The sequence below is a fragment of the Mustela lutreola genome, chromosome 12 (genome assembly GCF_030435805.1).
Source record: "Mustela lutreola isolate mMusLut2 chromosome 12, mMusLut2.pri, whole genome shotgun sequence".
Lineage (NCBI taxonomy): Eukaryota > Metazoa > Chordata > Mammalia > Carnivora > Mustelidae > Mustela > Mustela lutreola.
In genome coordinates this window covers 12,031,671-12,056,131 of record NC_081301.1, presented here as the reverse complement: position 1 = coordinate 12,056,131, position 24,461 = coordinate 12,031,671, and the positions used below count along the sequence as shown (strand labels likewise).

Genomic DNA, 24,461 nt, shown 5'->3' with positions numbered 1-24,461 from the left:
GTCTCCAGATCTCATGCATGAGTATCTCTGGAGGTGGGGCTGGGATGTGCATCTTTAACGAACTCCCAGGAGGTTCTGCTGAACATTGAAGTTTAGGGACATTGCCCTAGGGCATCTGTACTGGAGGGAGAGAGAAGAGAACTGAGCAATTAATCCTAGTTCAATGCAGGTCTCTAACCTAGAGCTTGGTGTCCTGTCTCCTGGGGCTCTTTCCCTGGTGGGTCAATGGAGTCTTCCCATCTCCATTTCTGAAGCAGGTGATTTAAGAAGGATAAGAAGTCATAAGCTCCAGGCTCATGACTTTTCTCTGTGTCAGTGAGAGGTTTAGGATCACAGAAGTTGTAGGCTGAATCTGGCCCCTGGGTGTGCTGACAAGAAGCTGAGAAACCAAATCCATACTCCCAGGAGCTAGATGACTTGTACATGAAGTTCAGAGCAGGACTGAGTATCCTTCATTAGGAGCAGGCGTGTGTGTGTGTGTGTGTGTGTGCACGTTCATCACTTCTCTATGCTCTCCCTGAAGTCACTTCTTATTACTAGTTCATAAACAGAAGGATACCACACTCACCACTGGCCACTGACTCTCAGACCTTAAACGCTAAACCTTGGGGAGATGAGGAAGAGAGCCAGCTGGCGGCATACAATTAGTAGGCATATCACCAGATCCAGGCTGGGGGCCGCATCTCATTATTCAAGTCTTAGATGTCAAAATCCTAGTTCTCAGTTGGTTAGTGTTAGTGTGGCTTGGTTCCTAGCTGCTCTTACTGCAGGCACTGTCAACCAGACCTTTCCAATGCTCCTCTTCAAAGTCCCTGATCACTCCCTCCCCTTTAGACAGCATCGTTGATTCCACCTGAAAGTATATTTGAAAGACAACTTCTACTTAGAGAGCTTTGGTTCCTTTTTTTGCTTTACATAGTACCTATATTACAGGTCTTTTAGATTCTGTTTTATGATTTCCTGCCTGAATTCCCTAATATAGTCTCATACCTTCATAGAAAGCATCAAGCCTTGGGCCCAGGGAAGATTATTCTTTCTTTTATTTTTATCTTGAAGGTATTTTTTAAAAGATTTTATTTATTTATTTGACAGACAGAGATCACAAGTAGGCAGAGAGAGAGGAGGAAGCAGGCTCCCCACTGAGCAGAGAGCCCGATGTAGGGCCGGATCCCAGGACCCTGAAATCATGACCTGAGCCAAAGGTGGAGGCTTTAACCCACTGAGCCATCCAGGTGCCCCGAAGGTATATTTTTTCTACTTTAAATTCAATTGCCAACCAATAGTACATCATTAGTTTCAGAGGTAGTGTTCAATAATCTATCAGTTGCGTATAACACCCAGTGCTCATCACATCATGTGCCCCCCTTAATGCTCATCACCCAATTACCCCATCCTCCCACCTACTGCCCCTCCGGCAACCTTCAGTTTGTTCACTATACTTAAGAGTTTCTCATGATTTTTCTCCCTCTCTGACAACTTGCCATTCTGTTTTCCCCTCCTTTCCCTATGGTCCTTTGCAGACCCTGTTCTCTATTCCACATGAGTGAAAACATTATGATAATTGTCTTTCTCTGATTGACTTATTTTGCTCAGCATAATAACCTCCAGTTCCATCCACATCGATGTAAATGGTAAGTATTCATCCTTTCTGATGGCTGAGTGATAGTCTAGTGTGTGGAATATTATTACCACAGACACAATATCTTCTTTATCCATTCATCCAGTGAGGGACTTCTTAGCTCTTTGCACAATTTGGCTATTGTGGAGATTGTTGTTATAAACACTGGGGTGTAGGTGACCCTTCTTTGCACTACATTTTTATCTTTGGGGTAAATACCTAGTAATGCAGTTTCTGGGTCATAGGGTAGCTCTATTTTTAACTTCTTGAGGAAACTCCATACTGTTTTCCAGAGTGGCCATACCAGCTTGCATTCCCACCAACAGTGAGGGTTCCCCTTTCTCTGCATCCATACAACATTTCTTGTTTCCTGTCTTGTTAATTTTAGCCATTCTAACTGGTATATGGTGGTATCTCAATATGGTTTTGATTTGAATTTCCCTGATGCCAAGTGATGTGGAGCATTTTTTTCATGTGTCTGTTGGCCATTTACAATGGCCATTTACATGTCTTCTTTGGAGAAATGTCTGTTCATGTCTTCTGCCTATTACTTGACTGGATTACTAGTTTTTTGGGTGTTGAGTTTGAGAAGTTCTTTATAGATCTTGGATACTAGCCCCAGTTACATTTTTCTGGGTTCCACTGAAGATAAGACCCTGAGTTTTTTCACTAGAGTTCTTTGCATTTTATACTTAATAGGAGCAATATCACTTCTTGTAGGATGCCTCCTAGGAGTGAGGTGTTTTACATGCATTACCTTATTTAACTCTTTTTGATTCAGGGACTAGTATCCTTGTTTTAGAGAGGAAAACTTGAGGCTCCAAGAGGTGCAATGCCTTGCCCAAAGACATGATCTGACAAATAGCAGAAAGGTGATTTTAACCCATTCTGTCTGATTACAAAGCCCATGCTTTGCCCTCTACAGCACACAGCCTGAGTGTCAAAGAAATATCAGTTATTGGTAAGCTGTGGTTGAAGTACTATTGGCCAGAAGGCTGGATGTTGTGGAGTGAGAGTTCATATGTGATCTTTATAAAAGGTTTATGCAGAGAGAGAGAGGGAGAGAGAGAGAGGAAGAGAGAGGGAGATAGATACATGACCAAATTTTATCCATGGGATTTTTATTAAAATCTCAAATCCCATAGACTAGGTTAGTTTACTAGTTTAGGAAGAAGTAATCCTAATTATAAAGCATGAGGGAAACCAGGCAGAATGGAGAGAAAATGGGAGAAGTCCAAAACAGTGGGCTATTAGAGGTGTCATTCTTTACCAGGCAGGATGTGGTTGGACTTCATCTGTATTCCCAACTTCATCATTGATGTATATGACCTTTGCCTATATCAGATCTTAATCCCACAAGGAAGTGGCTTTGTGGCACCTGAACCCTACTCAGTATTGACCTGTTGAGGGGAGTGAGCAGCCCAAAGGGAGAAATAAAGGAGTCTCATGAAATAGAGGGCAGGAAACTGACACTGATTTGAGCCAACTATCTGCAGGTGGTGCTTCACTAATGTTATCTTCTTGATATTCGCTATTTTCTCATGACTGAGGCTCATAGTCATGTCTCAGATTTGGAGATAAGAAAATTGAGACTCAAAGTGGGTCACTTACCCAGAACTCACAAACATGAGGTGGTATTGTCAGAATGTGAATCTATTTCTAATTGGATTATTTTTCTAATATACCACATGGCACTCAGACATGAAGCTCCACCCTTAACAAGAGAAGCATGAGGCTGGAGAATCAGAGCAGCGTGTCCGAGTTCTTCCTCCTGGGACTCCCCATCCGTCCAGAGCAGCAGGGTGTGTTCTTCACCCTGTTCCTGGGAATGTATCTGACCACGGTGCTGGGGAACCTGCTCATCATCCTGCTCATCAGGCTGGACTCTCGCCTCCACACGCCCATGTACTACTTCCTCAGCCACTTGGCCTTCACGGATGTATCTTTCTCATCTGTCACTGTCCCTAAGATGTTGATAAACATGCATACCCAGGATCAATCCATCCTCTATGCAGGGTGTGTAACACAGATGTATTTTTTCATATTTTTTACTGATCTGGACAATTTCCTTCTCACCTCAATGGCGTATGATCGGTATGTGGCTATCTGTCACCCCCTCCATTATGCCACCATCATGAGAGGAGGGGTATGTATCTTGCTAGTAGCTGTATCCTGGATCCTCTCCTGTGCCAGTGCCCTGTCTCACACCCTTCTCTTAGCCCAACTGTCCTTTTGTGCTGACAACAGCATCCCCCATTTCTTCTGTGACCTTGGTGTCCTGCTCAAGCTCTCCTGCTCAGACACATCACTTAATGAGCTGGTCATTTTCACAGTGGGAGTGGCAGTCATTACCCTCCCACTAATATGCATTTTGATCTCTTATGGCCACATTGGAGCCACCATTCTGAAGGTTCCATCTGCCAGAGGGGTCTTCAAAGCCTTGTCCACATGTGGCTCCCACCTCTCTGTGGTATCTTTATATTATGGGACAATTATTGGGCTTTATTTTTTCCCCTCATCCAGCAGTTCCAGTGAAAAGAACATAATTGCCTCTGTAATGTACACAGTGGTAACTCCATTGCTTAATCCTTTCATTTATAGCCTAAGGAACAGAGACATGAAGGGGGCCCTGGTGAAACTCTTCAACAGGGCAAAAGTCTTATGTCAGTGATATCTCCTCATCTTTATAACAGACGTATGTATTCATGTATCTTCAGATGTTAGACTCCTAATCCTGAGGCCAGTATAGAATAAGTGCTCAGTAAATATTTGATAACTTCAATTACATTCTGTTACAGTTATTGTCTCTTTTCCTACCAGTCCTTTAGTATGAACTGTGAATCCTGAGTTGACAGTACTGATTATTGTTCTTTTCTATTAGATTGTGATATCACATAGCTAATAGAATTTATGTCTCTCCTCTCCTCTGGGAATTTACTAGTTCTTTTCTTAAATGGCTTTTTTTCAAAAATGGCTTTTTGTAAAGATTTTATTTATTTATTTGACAGAGATCACAAGTAGACAGAGGCAGGCAGAGATAGAGGAGGAAGCAGGCTCCCCGCTGAGCAGAGAGCCTGATGTGGGGCTCGATCCCAGGACCCTGAGATCATGACCTGAGCTGAAGGCAGAGGTTTAACCCATTGAGCCACCCAGGCACCCGCTTAAATGGCTTTATTTAAGTATAGTTTATGTATAAATGTTATATGTATTTAAAGTATACAACTTGATGTTTTGATATGTACATGTTGTGAAATGATCACTGCAATCAAGCTAATTAATATATCTAACACATCTACATAGTTATCATTTTATTTTATCATTGTGTGTGTGGTGAGGAGATATAAGACCTATTCTCATAGCAAACATCAAGTACACAACACAGTATTGTTATCTATAGTCATCTTTTTTTTAAATTTATTTTCAGCGTAACAGTATTCATTGTTTTTGCACACACCCAGTGCTCCATGCAATCCGTGCCCTCTCCAATACCCACCACCTGGTTCCCCCAAACTCCCACCCTCCGCCCCTTCAAAACCCCCAGATTCTTTTTCAGAGTGCATAGTCTCTCATGGTTCACCTCCCCTACCAATTTCCCTCAACTCCCTTCTCCTCTGTAACTCCCCTTGTCCTCCGTGCTATTTGTTATGCTCCACAAATAAGTGGATGTGTTGGAGGGGATGTGGAGAAAGGGGAACCCTCTTACACTGTTGGTGGGAATGCAAGTTGGTGCAGTCACTTTGGAGAACAGTGTGGAGATTCCTCAAGAAATTAAAAATAGAGCAATCTATATTTTTAAAGCCATTCCAATCAAAATTCCACTGGTATTCTTCAAAGAGCTGGAGCAAATAATCCAAAAATTTGTATGGAATCAGAAGAGACCCCAAATCACTAAGGAAATGTTGAAAAACAAAAATAAAACTGGCGGCATCACGTTACCGGATTTCAAGCTTTACTACAAAGCTGTGATATAGTGCCCTTCTTCCTCTCTTGTTACATCAGTTGATTTAAAATCTAGTTTGTCTGATATAAGGATGGATACTTCAGCTTTCTTTTGATGTCCAATAGCACAATAAATGATTCCTACCCTCTTGCTTTTAATCTGGAGGTATTTTGGGGTCTAAAATGAGTCTCTTGTAAGCAGCATATTGATGGCTCTTGGTGTTTTTATTTTTTTTAACAATATAGTTTTATATATTTTTATAGTATACATATTAATGCATGTATATATTATTATGTTCAATTAGCCACTGTATAGTACATTATTAGTTTTAGATGTAGTGTTCAGTGATTTATTAGTTGCATATAACACCCAGTGCTCATAACAGCACATACCCTTCTTAATACCCATCATGTGGTTACTCCATCCTTCCCAACCTTCCCTTCTGTAACCCTATTTGTTTCCCAGAGTCCAGAGTCTCTCATGGTTTGTCTCCCTCTCTGATATCTTCCCATTCAGTTCTCCCTCCCTTCCCCTATCATCCTCCACACTATTTCTTATGTTCCAAATATGAGTGAAACTATGATAATTGTCCTTCTCTGTTTGACTTATTTTACTCAGCGTAATCTCCTCCAGTTCCATCCATGTTGATGCAAATGGTAGGTGTTCATCCATTCTGATGGCTGAGTAATGGATTGCATTGTATATATGAACCACATCTTCTTTATCCATTCATCTATTGAAAGACATCTTGGCTCCTTCCACAGTTTGACTATTGTGGACATTGCTGCTATAAACATTAGGGTGCAGGTGCCCTTTCTTTTCACTACATCTGTATCTTTGGGGCAAATACCTAGTAGTGCAATTGTTAGGTTGTAGGGCAGCTCTATTCCTTATGTATTGAGGAAACTCCATACTGTTTTCCAGAGTGGCTGTACCAGTATGAATTCCCACCAACAGTGTAGGAGGGTTCCCCTTTCTCCACATGCTCACCAACATTTGTTGTTTCCTGCCTTGTTAATTTTTGCCACCTAACTGGTATAAGGTGGTATCTCATTGTGGTTTTGATTTGTATTTTCCTGGTGGCTAGTGATGTTGAATAATTCTTCATGTGTCTGTTAGCCATTTGTATGTCTTCTTTGGAGAAGTGTCAGTTCATGTCTTCTGCCCATTTCTTTCTCTCTTTTTTTGAATTATGTTATGTTAGTCACCATACAGAATGTCATTAATTTTTGATGTAGTGTTCCAAGATTCATTGTTTGTGTATAAAACCCAATTCTCTATGCAATCTGTGCCCTCCTTAATACCCATCACCAGCCTAACTCAGCCCCCCACTCTCCTCCTTTCTAAAACCCTCGGTTTGTTTCTTGGAGTCCACAGTCTCTCATGATTCATCATTGCCCTCCTACTTCATTTTTCCCTTCCTTCTCTTAATGTCCTCCATGCTCTTCCTTATGTTCCAAAAATAGGTGAAACCATTTCTCAACAGGATTATTTGTTTTTTGGGGTGTTGAGTTTGAGAAATTCTTTCTAGATCTTGGATACCAGTCCTTCATCTGTAATGTCATTTGCAAATATCTTCTTCCATTCTGTGGGTTGCCTCTTAGTTTTGCTGACTGTTTTCTTTGTTGTGCAGAAGATTTTTATCTTGATATCTGTTGATTTTTACTGCAAAAATAATTTTTAAAAAGTTGTATACATGTTGGAATGGTAAGCAAAGAAAAAAACACCCAGAATAAAATGTTTTCATTTGTTTGGTCTTTAACATTCATTTCAAAAAGCACAAGCATCCAAGTAGATGAAAGGACATATAATATAATATGTCCTTTAATATAATATATCCTATAATAGCAGGATAATTTGAGGAATAATTGCCATGGTTAAAAATCAGAGAAACAAATATTCAATCTCACTAGTAACCAAAGACATGCAAGTAGAACAACATTATTTTATACATAAGAAATTGTTAGTGATTAAAACCAGCAATGACACTAAGATAATGTGTGGTGGTTAAGAGCATAGACTCTAGGGGTCATGCAAATCTAGGGTGGAATTCTGTCCCCTGCATTTAGTAGTTGTATGACCTTGGTCAAGTCATTGTTCTCCCTGGACCTCAGTTTTCTCACCTATAAAATGGGAATAAGAATAGTTTCTGTGTCCTAAGCTTGCTGTGAGTATCACTGAGATTGTGTAATGAAAGTGTTCAATAATATTAATAACAGGATTAATTCAATAGTATTCATAAAAATCCAGCAGATGTAACATTTTTAGCAGTTGCTCTGTATCAGGCATTATGGCTGTCTTGCTCTATATAGGCTGCCTCATTTCACTGAGAGTTTAGGACTTAAGGGGTTTGTTTCATGCTAGGATTACTCTGTTTAGGAAAATCACCAGCAGAAATAGTCACATTATAATTTATACTCCTGACATCTCCCTCAATCCAGTTCTACCTAGGGTATGGAACAGGCATTAAACTGTCTAGTACATAAGCATGAGTTCCTAGGAGGCCTGCCGCTCAGGCTGAAGTGCACTGTATCCCAGAAAGAGGTCTCAGAATCACTCTCCTGAGATCCACATATGAGCTTAACCCCTGGGAAAGAGATGCCCTCTTTCTGTTCCCCCAAGACCTAGCCAGAGTTGGCTGGAGGACAGGCTGCACGATGACACTGAAGTTGGCTCTAATAAGCACTTTGGGAAATGGTGTTCCAGGAGCCTTTAAAACCCTGACAAAGATTCTTGTCTTTTCAGGCCTAGGGGAGTCAAAATTTATCATACACTCCGTGTTCCTAGTGAACCCCAGACTCAACAGAACCCATCTTCACTGACTGAGTCTGAAAGGTCCCAGCACTTCCTCATTGTGAATTATCAAACCAAGAGAGAGAAATGGAAAATCTGAAGATGCCTGACACTGACTCAAGGTCTCACAGGTGAGAATCTGGAAGGGACCACACACACACACACACACACACACACACCACCCTCTGTTCATAACCCAACAGCTAAGCACAAGTTTCCTGGGTAGATATGAGCTAAGTCTCTGCCTAGGATCACAAGCTTTTCTATGAACCAAAGAACAGAGGATTAAATGTTCACAGAAGCTTCTAAGGTCCCAGTTTCGACAAGGCCACTATCAAATGCCCTCTCACACCAGCTCCCTCCAAACCCTAGGAGAGCAGAAGAACAGAGTAGCTACTTTCAAACCCAAGGAACCAGAGCCTCGCTCCTTTCACCTTCCTTCCCCTGAGGAAATATCAGGGAGATGTGGTGCAATTGCAGGGGTGAAGGCACAGGATCTAGAGACACACCTGTGTTTGAATATCATTTACTAGTTATCTGAGCACACCAAATATCTCTGAAGCTCAGTTTTACCATTTACAAGGTTGTCAAGGATACCTACTTTGTAGCCTCGTGAAGAGTAAAGACAAAACCATGAAGGTGTCTGGTATTTAACCAGTCTCGACAAATAGGGGTCATGACAAGAGGCCAGGACAACTGAAGTATAAGCTCCTAGAGCAAATAAGCAGAAGGGGTGATGAGGACAAAGGAGAGAGAGTGATGGAGGCAGATGCAGCCTCCTCCCTGTTTAGGGAGGGGAAGGTCCTAGTGATGGATGGGGAGGATGGGATATCACAGACGCTCACTGCCCCCAGCTTATATACCCCGTGCCGCCATTTAAGGAAGGGCACAGGGATGGGAGCTGAATGGTGTGGTCAATTTCTAGAGATTGGGGAAGGCAAGTAGAGAGGAGGCTGTTTTGTCTATGTGTGTGTGTGTGTGTGTGTGTGTGTGTGTGTGTGTGTGTGTGTGTGTTTTGGGGGAGAGGCAGCAAGGGAAATCATCTATTTCCTTTCCAACTGGTAAACATAAATGACTTTTCCAATCTTGCCTTCAAGATTATGCTCAATTCTTACCTCCTGCTATAGCCCATACTGACTTCTCTGGCCAAACTAATCTCTTCTCTGGACCCTACTGTAACACAAAAAGCAAAATTTGCATTTGTATGGGTATGGGTATTGTCTTGCCTTCCAGTGTTCCATGGGTGTTTTCTTTCATCCCAATTCTCATTGGCAAGGTCCATGTATTTCCCCCCCCCCCCTTCCCATATAGTTCTGGCTACACAGATACACATCTGTGACTGATCTAGTAATTAAATACTAACATATGGAAGGGCTTTATCTGAACAGATAAGAAGAACTACAAAGGATGGGAAAACCAAGCCAAGTGAACCAAACAGCTGTTTCAGACTTCCTCCTTCTGGGACTCTCTGAGAAGCCAGAGGAGCAACGACTCCTATTTGGCATCTTCCTGGGCATGTACCTGGTCACCATGACAGGGAACCTGCTTATCATCCTGGCCATAAGCTCTAGCCCACACCTTCATACTCCCATGTACTTTTTCCTAGCCAATCTATCATTAACTGATGCCTGTTTCACTTCTGCTTCAGTCCCCAAAATGCTGGCCAACATTCATACCCAGAGTCGGACCATCTCTTATTCTGGGTGCCTTGCACAGCTGTATTTCCTCCTTATGTTTGGTGGCCTTGACAACTGCCTGCTGGCTGTGATGGCATACGACCGCTATGTGGCCATCTGCCAGCCACTCCATTACAGCACAGCTATGAGTCCCCAACTCTGTGTACTAATGCTGGTCATGTGCTGGATGCTAACCAACTGCCCTGCACTGATGCACACACTGCTGCTGACCCGTGTGGCCTTCTGTGCCCACAAGGCCATCCCTCACTTTTACTGTGATCCCAGTGCTCTGCTGAAGCTTGCCTGCTCAGACACTCGCATTAATGAGCTGATGATCATCACCATGGGCCTAATGTTCCTCACTGCTCCCCTCATGTTGATTGTCCTCTCCTATGGCCGCATTTCCTGGGCTGTGTTTGGCATCTCAACTCCTGGAGGGCGATGGAAAGCCTTCTCTACCTGTGGTTCCCACCTCACAGTGGTCCTGCTCTTCTATGGGTCTCTGATGGGTGTTTATTTACTTCCTCCATCAACTCACTCGGCAGAGAGTGAAAGTAGGGCTGCCATTCTCTACATGGTGATTATCCCCATGTTAAACCCATTCATCTACAGCTTGAGGAACAGAGACATGAAGGAGGCCTTGGGTAAACTATTTGGTAATGGAAAAATGTTCCTCTTACCATGACAGGGATGCCTGATCCTGGTATTCCAATCAATCCCTGCCCTTCATTATTTCAGTGATTCCACCATTCTGACTGATTTTTAGAGGAAGATTATCACTAACTCAGGGTTAGGAATGTAATGAAAAGGAGAGTTCCACTCCTTTACTTGACTCTAGAATGAGAACTTCTGTCTCACTCTCTCTCTCTTGATCCCAGTGAAGCATCCATCACTAAGGGCAGGACACCATTCCCCCTTCCTCACCTCTAAAACCAGATTATTAGCCAGAGTGGACTAAGGGATATGATTCATGTTCTAGAGCCAAGTAACCCTCCCCTTGTGTTCTATGGCACAAGGTAAAGGGATAAGAATACAAACATGTACTGAGTATCTATCAGGTTCCTTACTGTTCTTCATAACAGTTCTTTGAAGTAGGATTGTGAAAAGTGTGAGTCAGAATGTAAACAGCTTCCCCAAACCAGGTAAGCTTGATTCCAATACCCATCCTCTTTTTACCACACCACATTGTGGAGATCATGACAAATACTGAATGATCATGATAAGAAGTAAAGAATTAAATTAATATATAATTTCCATAATATTTTATTTCTTTAACTTAAGAACACTCCTTTCTCTTATTCTAGAGGAAACAGAGTCGATATTTATGTGTGCCTACTGTGTGCCAATTTTCTACTAAGTACATGATTTATCCTCTGAATTTTTTCATAAAAAAATCAAAATACAAATACAAAACCATAAATCAAGTGTGCTGGAAATTTTAGAGCAATAATTTGAAGAAAGTTAGTCTGGTAGAAATGGGTGTTCCAAGAAGTCACAAGCTTAACAAAGATTATTTTTTTGCAGTCGGATTACAGGTTACTATTTTATTATTTATTTATTTATTTATTTATTTTTCATCATAACAGTATTCATTATTTTTGCACCACATCGAGTGCTCCATGCAAACCATACCCTCTATAATACCCACCACCTGGTTCCCCCAACCTCCCAACCCCCGCCCCTTCAAAACCCTCAGATTGTTTTTCAGAGTCCATAGTCTCTCATGGTTCACCTCCCCTTCCAATTTCCCTCAACTCCCTTCTCCTCTCCATCAGTTTACTATTTTTTAAATATTTAAATGTTTTGAAAATTCTAGATAAAAATGTTCCCAATATAGATGTTTTTGGAGGCAGGAAATGAAATTTGAGGGCTGGCACAAAAATATTCTAATGACTAGCAAGTCACTCCAGAGAGATAAAGAAGTACCCCCAAACAGAGCTCTCCAAAGTTTCAAGGTCAAGTTCATCCTGGATCAAGTTTTTATTTTTATTTTTTTTCCAAAAGACTTATTTATTTATTTTAAGAAGAGAGAGTGAGGTGGGGGAGGGGCAGAGGGTGAGATAGAATCTCAAGCAAACTCCCCACTGAGCCTGGGGCCCAATGCTGCCTGGATCAAGCTTGCTTTTTTTTTTTTTTTTTTTTTTTTTTTTGTTAAAAAAGGAGGGTGTATGAATTGCCTGAGTAGCCCAGTCTTTTGAGCATCCAATTCTTGGTTTTGGCTGGGGTGATGATCTCAGGGTCATGAGTTTGAGCCCCATGTCAGGTTCCATGCTCTCCCTCTCCCTCTGCCCCTCCACCCCACTTTCTCTCTCTAAAATAAATAAATAATTCTTTTTAAAAAGGGAGGGTGTGACTTTTTGATGTCTCGTACAATAGATCTTGCTTTGAAAGGAAGATCATGAAGGAAGAAGACTGCACCTGTGTATGTTTCCCTTTGACCATCATCCCTTCTCCCCTCTGTCCTTTCTTCTTGGATAGAAGAGGTAGGAAGAACATGACAGCCAGGCAAACCAGACTAGAGCCTCCTGGCCTTGAAGTAGGTTACTTGGCTCTGACTACAGCAATCTACTACCGCAATTTCCAGTAAGAAAGCAAAGCTTAAAAGAGCAAGTTTTGTGTTTGTCAGTAAGCCCCCTTTTTCTGGACCAATTTCCTCCCTGGAATATTCCCACCTCTGTCCTCCTGTCATCCAGGTTCACCATGCTGTTCACCATCTATTCAGTCTGCTTCCTGCCCTGCATTAATAGACTACCCCAGATCAAACTCCCATTCCTGAAGCACTGAGCCAAACATGATTATATCCCTTAAAAGACAGGCACTCAATTTGTAAGTAAGGTTCATTCTTTCAGAGGACCATTCACATTTTGGAAGGTGATCTTTTTAAAACAAATGGATCTCAAATGGATAGGATATTTCTGAAGGTATTTCTGAGTCCAGAAATTTTAGATGCAGGAGCATAGCTAAATATAGGGTGGGTACACCCTACCGGCTTCTCCTTTCCCCATTTTCAAATACAACTGACTCAGAAGATAAAGAGGGATACTGTTCAGGCAAAGTGAATGAATTGGAAAGGAAGCCTGCATACATACTGTAAATCGAGACCCCATAAATTTAAATAGTCACTGGTGCTTTACTTTTTTCCTAGAAGTTACATATGTGTCACCTGTCATTTTAATCAAACTTTAATATGTGTTAACTAGTAAAAGTGTTTCTTTTGTATACAAAAATTTAGAGACTTTAATGACATATCCAAGAATTCCACTATATCTTCTGGGATATAGATAGCTAATTACAACTAATAAAATTCTAAGAATGGAAATAGTCCTTCATATAGTACAGAATAATAATGGAAAGACTTTTGGAAATAACACCATGCCACATTTATACTTTAAAATACTGGGTTTAAAATAATTGGGTTTTTAAATGACAATAATTGATGGTGTATAAAAGCAGATAAAGGAGATATTCTCAAGTGCTACTGAAAGTATAAATTGGCATAGATTTCCAGGAAATAAGTTCATAATAAATATTATGAGCACAAAAATATTTGTACCTTATGACCTACTCTTTTCAAGGAAATAGTACAACAGTATTGTTAAGAATTTATAAATAATGATGTTAGTCATAAGAGAAACAGAAACCACCCAAATTTCAACAACTGCAGCTTGGTTAATTAAATTATACTATATCAGTACAATGGATAGTGTGTGGACTTTCCAGTTATTTGATAACACATTTTTAACATAGAATAATGTAAACAGGTTTTCCATGACATACACTGGGGCTGTGTCCTGATAAGACCGTTGTAAGTTGAAAATATCCTAAGTGGAAAATTCATTTAATACACCTCACCTCACCTACTGAGCATCATAGCTCAGCCCAGCCTACCTTAAACATGCTCAGAACACTTAGCTTAGTCTACAGTTGGGCAAATCATCTAACACAAAGTTTATTTATGACAAAGTGTTAAATATCTTATGTACTTTATTGAATAGTATACTGAAAATGAAAAGGAGGATGGTGCTATGGGATGGAATGGTTCCAAGTGTATGGGCTGTTTCCCCTGTTGATCACATGGCTGACTGGGAGATGCTGCTGCTGGCATCCCAAGAGAGCATCATGATATGTGCCACATATTGCTAGCCCAGGAAAAGATCAAAATTCAAAGTACTGTTTGTACTGAATGCATATCACTTTTGCACCATGTACTGTGAAAAAATCATGAAGTTGAACCACCAACCATCTGTATTCTGCTACAAGGGAAAGTAGGGTGCTTTTTAAAGAAAATGAAGTACTTAAAAAAATAAAAGTAATTATTCCATCTGTATTAGAAATCAGTTGTGATGTTTTCATTTGGCACTGAAAAGTTTCCTGTCTAACTACACAAGCATAAGGGGCCTGACATCATAATTATTCCAGCATTAAGTCTACATTTCATTATCTATTTTATTAATCAAGGTTCAGGGTAGCAATAAGAAACCACTTTGGTATTTTAAGCAGAAATTAAGTTAATTTAGGAAATTGGGTCCTTACAAAGTCATTCAGTTTTATAGAATGTCTCTAGGATGTCTTCAGGAATAATCTTAAGAACAGTAATTAGGGGCGCCTGGGCGGCTCAGTGGGTTAAAGCTTCTGCCTTTGGATCAGGTCATGACCCCGTGGTCCTGGGATTGAGCCCCACATCGTGCTCTCTGCTCAGCAGGGAGTCTGCTTCCCCTTCCCTCTCTACCTGCCTCTCTGCCTACTTGTGATCTCTGTCCATCAAATAAATAAATAAAATCTTTAAAAAAAAAGAACTAATAATGTGACCAATGTGAAGTACTACCATCTCTTATGTAATCAAGAAGGTGGGGAATTAGAAGGTTGCCACTGGAACTATTGAATTCAAGAGAATATCAGTGCAGCTGTGACCCAAATAATGGGAATCAACATCAAAACTACCTCTTGATATCAACTAACTTGATGGCTGGACCCAGAAAAGTGGGATCCAGTTAATATTCTCAATGTAACTGCCTCTCAGCATTATGTAACTACTGATTGGACACTGAAATTCTGCTATTGAAAAAATGCTCCATTAATGCATCTGTCAGTAGAAAAGGCAAAAACAAAAACAAACAACAACAACAAACAAATGCCCTTCATCTCATTTCAATATTCCAAATTTCACATAAGTGCATCTATTCAATAGAACTAAATTCATATCTAGGAACTGACCTGCAAAGGAGTCTGGGAAAAGTATTCCTTTCTTCTTTCCAGCTTTTGAAATATAGGAAGGTAGAGCAGAACAAGGTCAGATTGGATGGAGAGTGCCAGCTGATTATTTCTCAAATATTTATTAATAAAAAAATGGACTCTGAAAAACAATCTGAGGGGTTTGAAGTGGCAGGGGGGTGGGAGGTTGGGGGAACCAGGTGGTGGGTATTAGAGAGGGCACAGATTGCATGGAGCACTGGGTGTGGTGCAAAAATAATGAATACTGTTATGCTGAAAATAAATAAAAAATAAATTTAAAAAGAAAAGAAAAAAATAAAAATATTGAAGAACAACTTTTCTCTTCCCCTAAATTGATATGTCTGATCTGCAGTAATTTACATTCTTCTATTGTCAAGGCAGAGGAACAAAGTTCTGAGATATTTAGTACTGAGTACTGATATTTAGTACCGAGATATTTAATATTTAGATATTAGAGTTTTCAGGGCATATGGATTGGTGCTAAAGACCATAACATGCCAAGAGCACTCACAAAAAATATGGAAAAGGAATTCCCAGGAAAAGGGTAAATATTTCAATAGTCAAACTAAAGATCATGCTCTAAGTCTGCATTTCCATCAACAATGTAAGAGGGTTCCCCTTTCTCTGCATCCTCACCAACATCTGTCATTTCTTGACTCGTTTTAGCCAATTTTCAGCCATTCTGACTGGTGTGAGATGGTATCCTATTGTGGTTTTGATTTGTATTTCCCTGATGCCAAGTGATGCTGAGCACTTTTTCATGTGTCTGTTGGGCATCTGGATATCTTCTTTGCAGAAATATCTGTTCATGTCTTCTGCTGAATGCTTGATTGGATTATTTGTTCTTTGGGTGTTGAGTTTGATAAGTTCTTTATAGAATTTGTATTTCTTATAAAGACTAGAATCCAGAATATATACAGAGGACAAGCAACCTAATTATTTATAAAAGTACATGTAAAAGAATTAAACAGGTATTTCATGAAAGAAGATACATAGCAAATCAGCATGTGTAAAGACACTCCACATCATTGGTCATTAGACAAATGGAAATGAAAGCCACTAGAACATATGGTGATGAACCCACTAGAATGCCTTAAGTTCCAACAACAGCTGGTGAGGACGTTAGAGAGTGGAATTCTCATACATGCTGGTAGTAATGCAACTGTTGAGCCATTCTGGGCAACAGTTTGGCAGTTTATCATAAAGTTAAAGATACACTTGACCCAACAATTCCACTCCTAAGTACTTAGCCAAGACAAACAAAAATGTCACACAAAGACTTGTATGTGTGGCTATTCATATACACACACAGAGGGAGCAAAGGTGACCTTACAGTGAGTGAAAGTGATATGCAGTGAAGAAAGGATGGCCTTTCCAACAAATGACACTAAAGGAACTGTGTGTCTTTATGGAAGAAAGATGAATTATAACTCTCAGTATTAAAAAAATTACTTCCAGAGGGATAATAATAGATCTAACTATATATAAGGTAAAAGACAAGAGCATTTTGGAAATAACATAGAATATTTTTATATATTTGGCCAGATTAACACAAAATACAAAGATTACTCATCATCAAGGAACAAACAGATAGCTAAAGTATATTACATTTATGATTTGTTATTCATCAAAATATATCATTTATTCCATTTAGACAGTGGAAGGGCAACACACAGAGTAGAAGATTCTCTCTCTCACTCCCTCCTTCTTGCTTTTCCTCTCTCCTTATCTATCCATCTATCTTTAACAAATAAATCAAATTCAGAATACAGGAAAGATCCTTCAAATCAACAAGAGAAAAGAAAGAAAATGCAATAGAAAAATAAGCACGTGATTTGAATAGCTACTTCACACAAGAAGATTTCCAAATGAAAAATGTACATATTAAATGGTGTTCAAATTCAGATGATATAAAAGAAACCCAAATTGAAAACCACAATAAGATACTATTACACACCCACCAGCATTGTGAACATTTAAAAGATTAACAATCTGAGTCTTACAGAAGATGTAGAACTAAAACCTCCTTAGGCTACAAATGGGGGTATGCATTGCTATAAACCCTCTGGAGTGCCACTGGGCAGTACCCTCAAATATACTCCCCATGCCACAGCATTTGCATTCCTTGTCATGTAATCAAGAGAACTACATATATATGCCTCTCAAACGATATTTACAAGAATATGCACATCAGCCTTATTCATAATAGTCCCAAATTGGAAAAAACCTAAATGCTCATCCCCATTATAATGGGCTAGAAATCGAGGTATAATCACATAATGGAATTCTAAACAGAACCAAAATAAAATAAACCAAATATATATTAAATGTTTGGTGAATGTCACAAATAAATCACCCAAAACTGATAAATTGGTTTACATTAAAATTCAGAATTTCTGTTTGATAAGACTCTCGTTACATTTTTTTTTAAGATTTTATTTATTTTATTTGACACAGAGAGAGAGAGATCACAAGTAGGCAGAGAAGCAGGGAGAGAGAGAGAGAAGCAGGCTCCCTGCCAAGCAGAGAGCCCAATGCGGAGCTCAATCCCAGGACCCTGAGATCATGACCTAGACTGAAGGCAGAGGCTTAACCCACTGAGCCACCCAGGTGCCCCTCGCTCATTACATTTTATTGTAAGGGCCTGATTAGCCAGAGGGAGCCATTTGTAGTGAACTTGGATTGACCCTGCCCCTCCCAGAGGAACTTACTTGCAAAGCCCTGATACAAGGGTGGGCCAGGCTGGGTGGAGACATCCAATCAGTAGGGCACGCATATATTTACTATGGTAAATTGAAATTCAATTGGCCACCCGTATTGCCGACCTAGCATGACTGTGCAGTTTTCCCTGTGTATTGAAATTTCATTGACCACCTGTGTATAGCCAAGCTCAACCACCTCTATAATTAGTCTGTGATGCTGGGAAGGGTCATTGCCTCTTTGTAAGAGGTGGCCCCAGCCGGTCGGTTTGATTCTTGATGCTTGGCATGAAATAAAGCTTTGCTTGACCTTCGCTTTGTATCAGCCTAGTTCCTTTGTTCACGGACCCATTATTGAGGGACCCTAACAATGGGGGCTCATCCGGGATCAAACAACAAGAACTGAGCTAGCATCAGAATTTCTAGGGAAAAGCCTCTGGAGGTAAGATCACGGGATCCTATCTGTCTGGTTACGGAGCTCCAGGGTATGTCCCACTGGGGAGAAGCTGGACGCAGCCATGTTCCCCAGCTGGAGTGGATGCAGGGATGCCCCTTCCCTCTACTGGTAGATCAACAGGGGTTTCGAGTCCCCCTTGATGGTCAGGGGGTTTGAGTCCCCCTAGGTGGTCACTGGGGGTTCGAATCCCCCTGGGCAGTCAGGGACCTGCTGGGGGGTTCGAGTCCCCCTAGGCAGCCAGAGGATTGCCAGGGGGTTGGGGTCCCCCTGGGCAGTCAGGGGCCTACCAGGGGGTTTGAGTCCCCCTGGGCAGTCAGGGGCCTGCCAGGGGGTTCGAGTCCCCCTAGGCAGTCTCTGGGGGTTTGAGTCCCCCTAGTGGTCTCTGGGGGTTCGAGTCCCCCTGGGCGGTCTCCAGGGGTTTGAGTCCCCCTGGGTGGTGGGGGCATTTGAGTCCCCCTAGGGACTCAGTCTAGGTCTCCGGGGGTTCGAGTCCCCCTAGGCAGTCGGGAGGTTTGAGTCCCCCTAGGCGGTCACCAGAAAGTCCCCAATGGTGGCAGGTTCTGGGTAAGGACTGCTAGGTCTGTGGTTGTCTTTGTGTTGTCTTTTTGTTGTCTGTTGTGTTGTTTGTTGTGTTTGAAGGAAAGGGGCAAGCAGAGAGTAAGGGGACTCTGACTTTCATCTCTCTGCTCCTCATAATATATGTGGAGCTTCTCCCTCACTCATTTCCTGTGTTAAGGGCTATAACTGGAGCCAACTGGGGTTAGTCTAACTTGAGACAGAGATTTTAAGGAATATTCCCAAGCAGCTGCTGAAACTCCCTTTGTTTCGGGGAATTCCTTGCCTTCTGTGGCATGATGTGGACTGCCTAACCCCTCCCCCTTGCTGGTGGGAAAGCATGGCATCTGAAGTGGAGTGGGCCCAGGTGGAACGTGAAATCTCTTAGCAAAGAGATGACTGAACTGATGGTTGATTGTCTGTCTCAGGGATTTAGTGGGTAATTGTTAAAGTGGCTTTCAGAGTCTTTGGTAACATGAAGCTTTGAAGTTTTGCTTGAATGACAAATGGGATAAAATGCTAGGGCGCTGGTTGCTGGAACTGGCTTTGTGCTTTTGAAATCTGTTGATAAACATGTTTTGTGCTTAATTGCTATTGCAACAGTTCACAATTGGTTAATATTTAGTCTTCACTAGAGATTGAGATGTTTCTAAGAAAATGTAAATGGTTTTCTCTTTGCCCACCTAGAATTGTAAATGAGATCTCTTTGACTCATAAGACTTTTCCTTGATATGCTAAGTTACTCAGGAAGTACTGCTAAATCAATGATTTGGGTTACATTTGGGTAAATGCTGTAACTACTCCAGAGGTTCTATACATTTCCTAAAGTTTTAATGTTTTGATAGGGGTCATCACTTGATATTTAACCATATCTATTCTGAGTTTTTGTCATTTGTAATTGTTTTAATTCTCTTGTAAGAAGAATTCCGCCTTAAAGGAAATACATATGGGAGACTTTCAGAACAAATACAGGTCTTTGATATGTTGAAATCCTGGAACTGAAATGGGTAAGAATTTCCAGAAGTAAAAGCTGCACTCAGACTAAACCAGAATTAGTACGGTGACTCAAGGTAAGAATGAATCTCCAGGAGCTTTCCTAGAAAGGCCTATTGAAACCTATAAAATGTATAGCCTGATCAACCCTGAGGCACCCAAAAATCAGAGGGCAGTGAATCTTGCTTTTGCCAGTCAGTCAGCCCCAGATATAAGGAGGAAAGTTCAGAAAATTGAAGGATTTGAAGGGAAGAATCTGACTGAGTTAGTGGGAATAGCAGAAAAGGTGTTTACCAGCTGCTTCATTTGGGAACAAATTCCTTTTCTGCTATCCCATCTACGACAGGGATGAACAGGAGGACCCTAACATTATGAGGACCATAACACACAGAAGGGTTAGAATATGGGACAACATACTTGGGCCAAGACAATCTCAAGTTCAGATGAAAAAACAGATGCCTGGACATTTTACCCAGGAAGTTATATTTAACTTCCTTCTGAGTTACTGACTGCCGTGACTAGAGTGACAGTATCAAGGCCAGATGAAATGCCAATTGAATATTACCCCTCACCTTAAAAGACCACCAGAGACGTGAGTCAAAGCCAATCAGCAAGGGTCGTTTATTGCAGGTTCGAACCTGGACCTCTGCGCCGCTCGTTGCCGATAACGCCGAGAGATCCAGAGCTGGGTTGGTGCAGGGTTTTTATAGACAGGTACAAACAAGTTTCGGGTGGGGCTGAGCTGATTGATTGACAGTTTGAACAGGCATACTTGGCGTCAGTGAATTGGGTCAGGGGACCCCGCGCAAAAGCAGACAAAGCAATCTTACAGAAGCAGAACTGGCCGGTTAGCCCACGCATGCGGAAAAAAGCACTATCAGGATATTGAAGGCCTGGTTACTATCAAGTAAAGACAATTGGGAGTCTCCTGGTGGAATGTTACACTCCTGCTATCAAGCATCCTTGTTAATGAGATTTAGGTTTAAAAGAAATTTAACTTTATTTACTTTTCCTTCTACCTCCGCCTCCTTCCGTTTTTCATGGAGGGGAGGGTGACATTAGGGCTTGAGGAACTGAGTTCTGTGTCCCTGGAAATTGGGCTATTGATAAGGTAACTTCTTTGTTTGTAAATCTCAAGGACATTTGCAAACCAAGGGAGACTCCTGTCTTGCAGGATTGTGATCTCAGCAAGTTAACCATTTATCATTTTATGGCAGTCAGGGGTGCCTGAGGAATGCCACACATATGGAGGGGAGCGGGTGAAGGGGGGGTGCAAGGCGCCAGCCTTTGCTTTGTCCTCAGTCAGCCTCCTGCTCCTTCACAGAGAAGTAACCCCCAAGGTGAAGGACAAAGGGAACACTCTCTGGAGTGTGCATGTAGAACAGGGCCACACTGGAAAACAGTGGTGCCCTCCTCTCCTTAGGGATTCAGAGACAATTAGTTCTCTGTTCCCACTAAGGAGAACACTGCAGCTTTCTGGTAAGTATTCCCAGCGTGGGTCCCCATAGGCCCTCTCAGTTCCATTTACTATGACTCCAAAAATCCACCCCACAGTTGCCTACCACACTCGATTTCATTTCCATCACATAAGGGGCACAGCCTGAGCCTCCAGATGGAGCTGTGATGGGAATTTGCATTGCCCAAGGACAAAGTGTTTGGGCCACAGAAGCCCACTGCTCAAAAACATGTGAGATTGGTTGAGAACGGTTGAGACAGTGCTGAATCAGAGTTCACATCAGAGTTCAAGTCTGGACTTCACTACTTACCAGCTGCTTCATTTGGGACAAATTCCTTCACCTCAGTTTCCTTATCTGAAAAACAGAGAGTTCACCTAATAAGACAGTGAAAATACAACCAGGTAAGTAAAGCCATTGCAGCACAGTGCACCTGGCAGGTAACAGTCAATACTCATTCACACTCCATGTTGTGATCACTGAGTCATTTCGTAATAAACCCACAGCTAATAGCTGGCCTTCAACACCCACGTCCGTACTGCTGAGGACTAAGTCATTCCTGTCCCCTGTTCTGGGGGGAACAGACTAGAAAATGAGATTATGCTGGAAAATCAGGAGGCACCTACTCTGCATCTTTCTGCAATGCCACGCCCCCGACTGCTCTTTTCTCCGAGTCTCTTTCAATGTCCCCACTGTAGATGCGTCTCAGTTTCTGTCCATCTGTAACAAAGGTTCACATGAGGCCTGGTGGGCTGGGATGCTGCTACTTTTCTTTATTCTACAGGAACTTCAATTTCTACTGTACTTAGGTCTTCAGGTCCCAAAACTAACTGACTAAGCTCTCTGTATCACTAACTCCAAGTTTCGAAAAGACAACCCCACTGACTCAGGTTGATTCAGTAGACCCCATGGTTCAGTCACCTGTGGCCAGAGATCCTAGCTCCTAAATTATGCAACTCTTCTTGCTCACTGTTCTCTGGGCCCATGGTCCTCCCCTGCCTGCCAGGCCCTTTACCACCTGACGACTGTCGCAGGTGCTGGGTAGTTTACCATCCTACTGTCAGAGATAATTAGTACCTCAGACCCTCAGTTTGATCTAAGTTTCTCAAAGAATTGTCCCCTGGCCTCTGATCTAAATTAGGTCCTCCAATTATACTTTCTTGGTGATACTACCATACCTCTGCTTTTCGGTACTAATCAGAGTTTCTGACTATATGTTCACTTGTTAAGTTGTTCATTGTCAGTCCCTTCAATTAGCCTGAAAGCCCAGGGACTGTGCCTGTTCTGATTAGTCTTAAATATCCAGTGCGCACAGGCATTTCTGCCATAAGGTAGGCGAGCAGCAGATATTGGCATAGATGAAAAATTGCAAACACAGCTCCCTAGACCCTGTAGACACTGTAGAGGCATTCTAAAGAATGGATCAACTCCACATGGTTACATTCCCAAAGTATTGAGAAATACCAGAAGTACGCCCAAAGTTGACAAGTATCTATAGTATCCATGAGAAAACAAAGATCTGCCTGTCTTAGGAAGTAGAATTGCATAGTAGACTGACTTCCGGATTTGGCAGAAAAGAGATCTTATTAGCTGTGTGATCTCAGGCTGGTCGGTTAGCCTCTCTGAGCCCTGTTTCTTGATCTGAAAAGTGTGAGGGAAATACTTAGCACAGGGGTGGTGTGGATTAAATGACACTAGTCATTGGAATACTGTAGACACATCATAAATGGCTTTTATTTATACCTTTTAGCAAATGGGCCCTAAACACCTTTTCCCCTACATTCTCTCCCCTGCTGGGGATAACAAGAGTTATTCATGTCTCTGGCACTTCTCCTCCTGGTCTTTTTACATTTCCAGGACATTCCACGGCTTCTGCCAATTAAGAAATAATCTAGAGATCATTTCTGTGCTTCTTGTAGCTGTACAGTTTTTAAACAACCCCTGTGGATAAAAGAAATCACCTTAATTCTTTCCTGTTCACTTCACACAGCTTTACTATTTGTACCTCAAAGGTGCAGGTACAGCTGGGGAAGTCAAAGGCCATTTACTAGGGCCCAGATCCACCACTTGTGTTTCCTTGGGTAAGGCCCCTAAACTCTCTGAAACCAAGCCCAAATCCATCCATTTCACTCTATCTCCCCAGCGGCGTTGCTGGGGCCCACATGTTCTTTCTTATTATCCTGTCTGCTTTCTGGTCCCTACAGCACTTCTCTTCACAGCAGCAGGATGCTCTTTCCATACCTGAGGTCAGATCATGGCTGTCTGCCGCTTAAACAGCCCCCACGGCCAGGCCTCTCTGATGGTTCTGAGAATCTGCACTCCATGCCATTCTCTAACCTGCCCGCCTCCTCACCCACACGTCTGCTGCTCCTGGCCTATACCCACCACACTTGACCCCACTTCCCTTCTTCTTGCTTCTCCAAATGTATGTGCTCCTTCCTATGTTTGCACTTATGGCTCCTTGCAACTAAAATTCTTCTATGAAATTCTTTACTTGGCTGGCCCCATCCTACCCATTCCTCCATAGTCCTTTGCTGACCACAACATTTAGACTAATCTGCTAGTCACTGCTACATTTTGTTTTCAGTTGAGCAACCCATTATTGTTTATTTAAGTGTTTGTTTGCTCCTCCAGCTAGAATACTATCTACATGAGGGCAGGGGCCCTGCTGTATTTGTTACCATTGTCTCTCTGGTCCTTGAGAGCAGAGACTGACACACAGTAAGTACTGGTTGAATGTGGAATGAATAAATGAATTAGTTCTGGGTGCCTGATCAGAGGCAGATCGATAAAGAGGTTATGATCACAGACTCTAAAGTCAGAATTGCCAGATGTAAACTTTACCTCCACCACTTTCTAGGTGACTCAGTTCTTTCATCAATAATATCAGCATAGCAAAGACTACCTCATAGCGTTCTTTCAGATAGATGCCAAGGAGACAATCCATCTTTATTTTATGTATTCGTTTCCATCTAGGCAATACCAGGGCTGGAAACATTTTTGAAGTGTCATCCTCCATTTTGTTCCTTAGTTACACCCGCGAC

The 24,461-nt window shown here is 41.7% G+C and overlaps 2 protein-coding genes across 2 annotated transcripts; both read left to right on the top strand.

Moving 5' to 3' along the window:
• Positions 1-3,347: 3,347 nt before the first annotated feature.
• LOC131812727 (olfactory receptor 1J4) lies at positions 3,348-4,289 on the top strand. The gene has a single exon (XM_059142585.1). It carries the CDS (start codon positions 3,348-3,350, stop codon positions 4,287-4,289), a length of 942 nt encoding a protein of 313 aa, XP_058998568.1.
• A 5,427-nt stretch (positions 4,290-9,716) lies between these two features.
• On the top strand, positions 9,717-10,712 carry LOC131813010 (olfactory receptor 1N2). The gene has a single exon (XM_059143092.1). The coding sequence runs from the start codon at positions 9,759-9,761 to the stop codon at positions 10,710-10,712; it is 954 nt and encodes a 317-aa protein (XP_058999075.1). The 5' UTR covers positions 9,717-9,758.
• The last annotated feature ends 13,749 nt before the right edge of the window (positions 10,713-24,461 follow it).

Excerpts from the sequence above, each read along its gene's own strand:
- LOC131812727 (XM_059142585.1), top strand. The coding sequence starts at position 3,348 with ATGAGGCTGGAGAATCAGAGCAGCGTGTCCGAGTTCTTCCTCCTGGGA.
- LOC131813010 (XM_059143092.1), top strand. The coding sequence starts at position 9,759 with ATGGGAAAACCAAGCCAAGTGAACCAAACAGCTGTTTCAGACTTCCTC.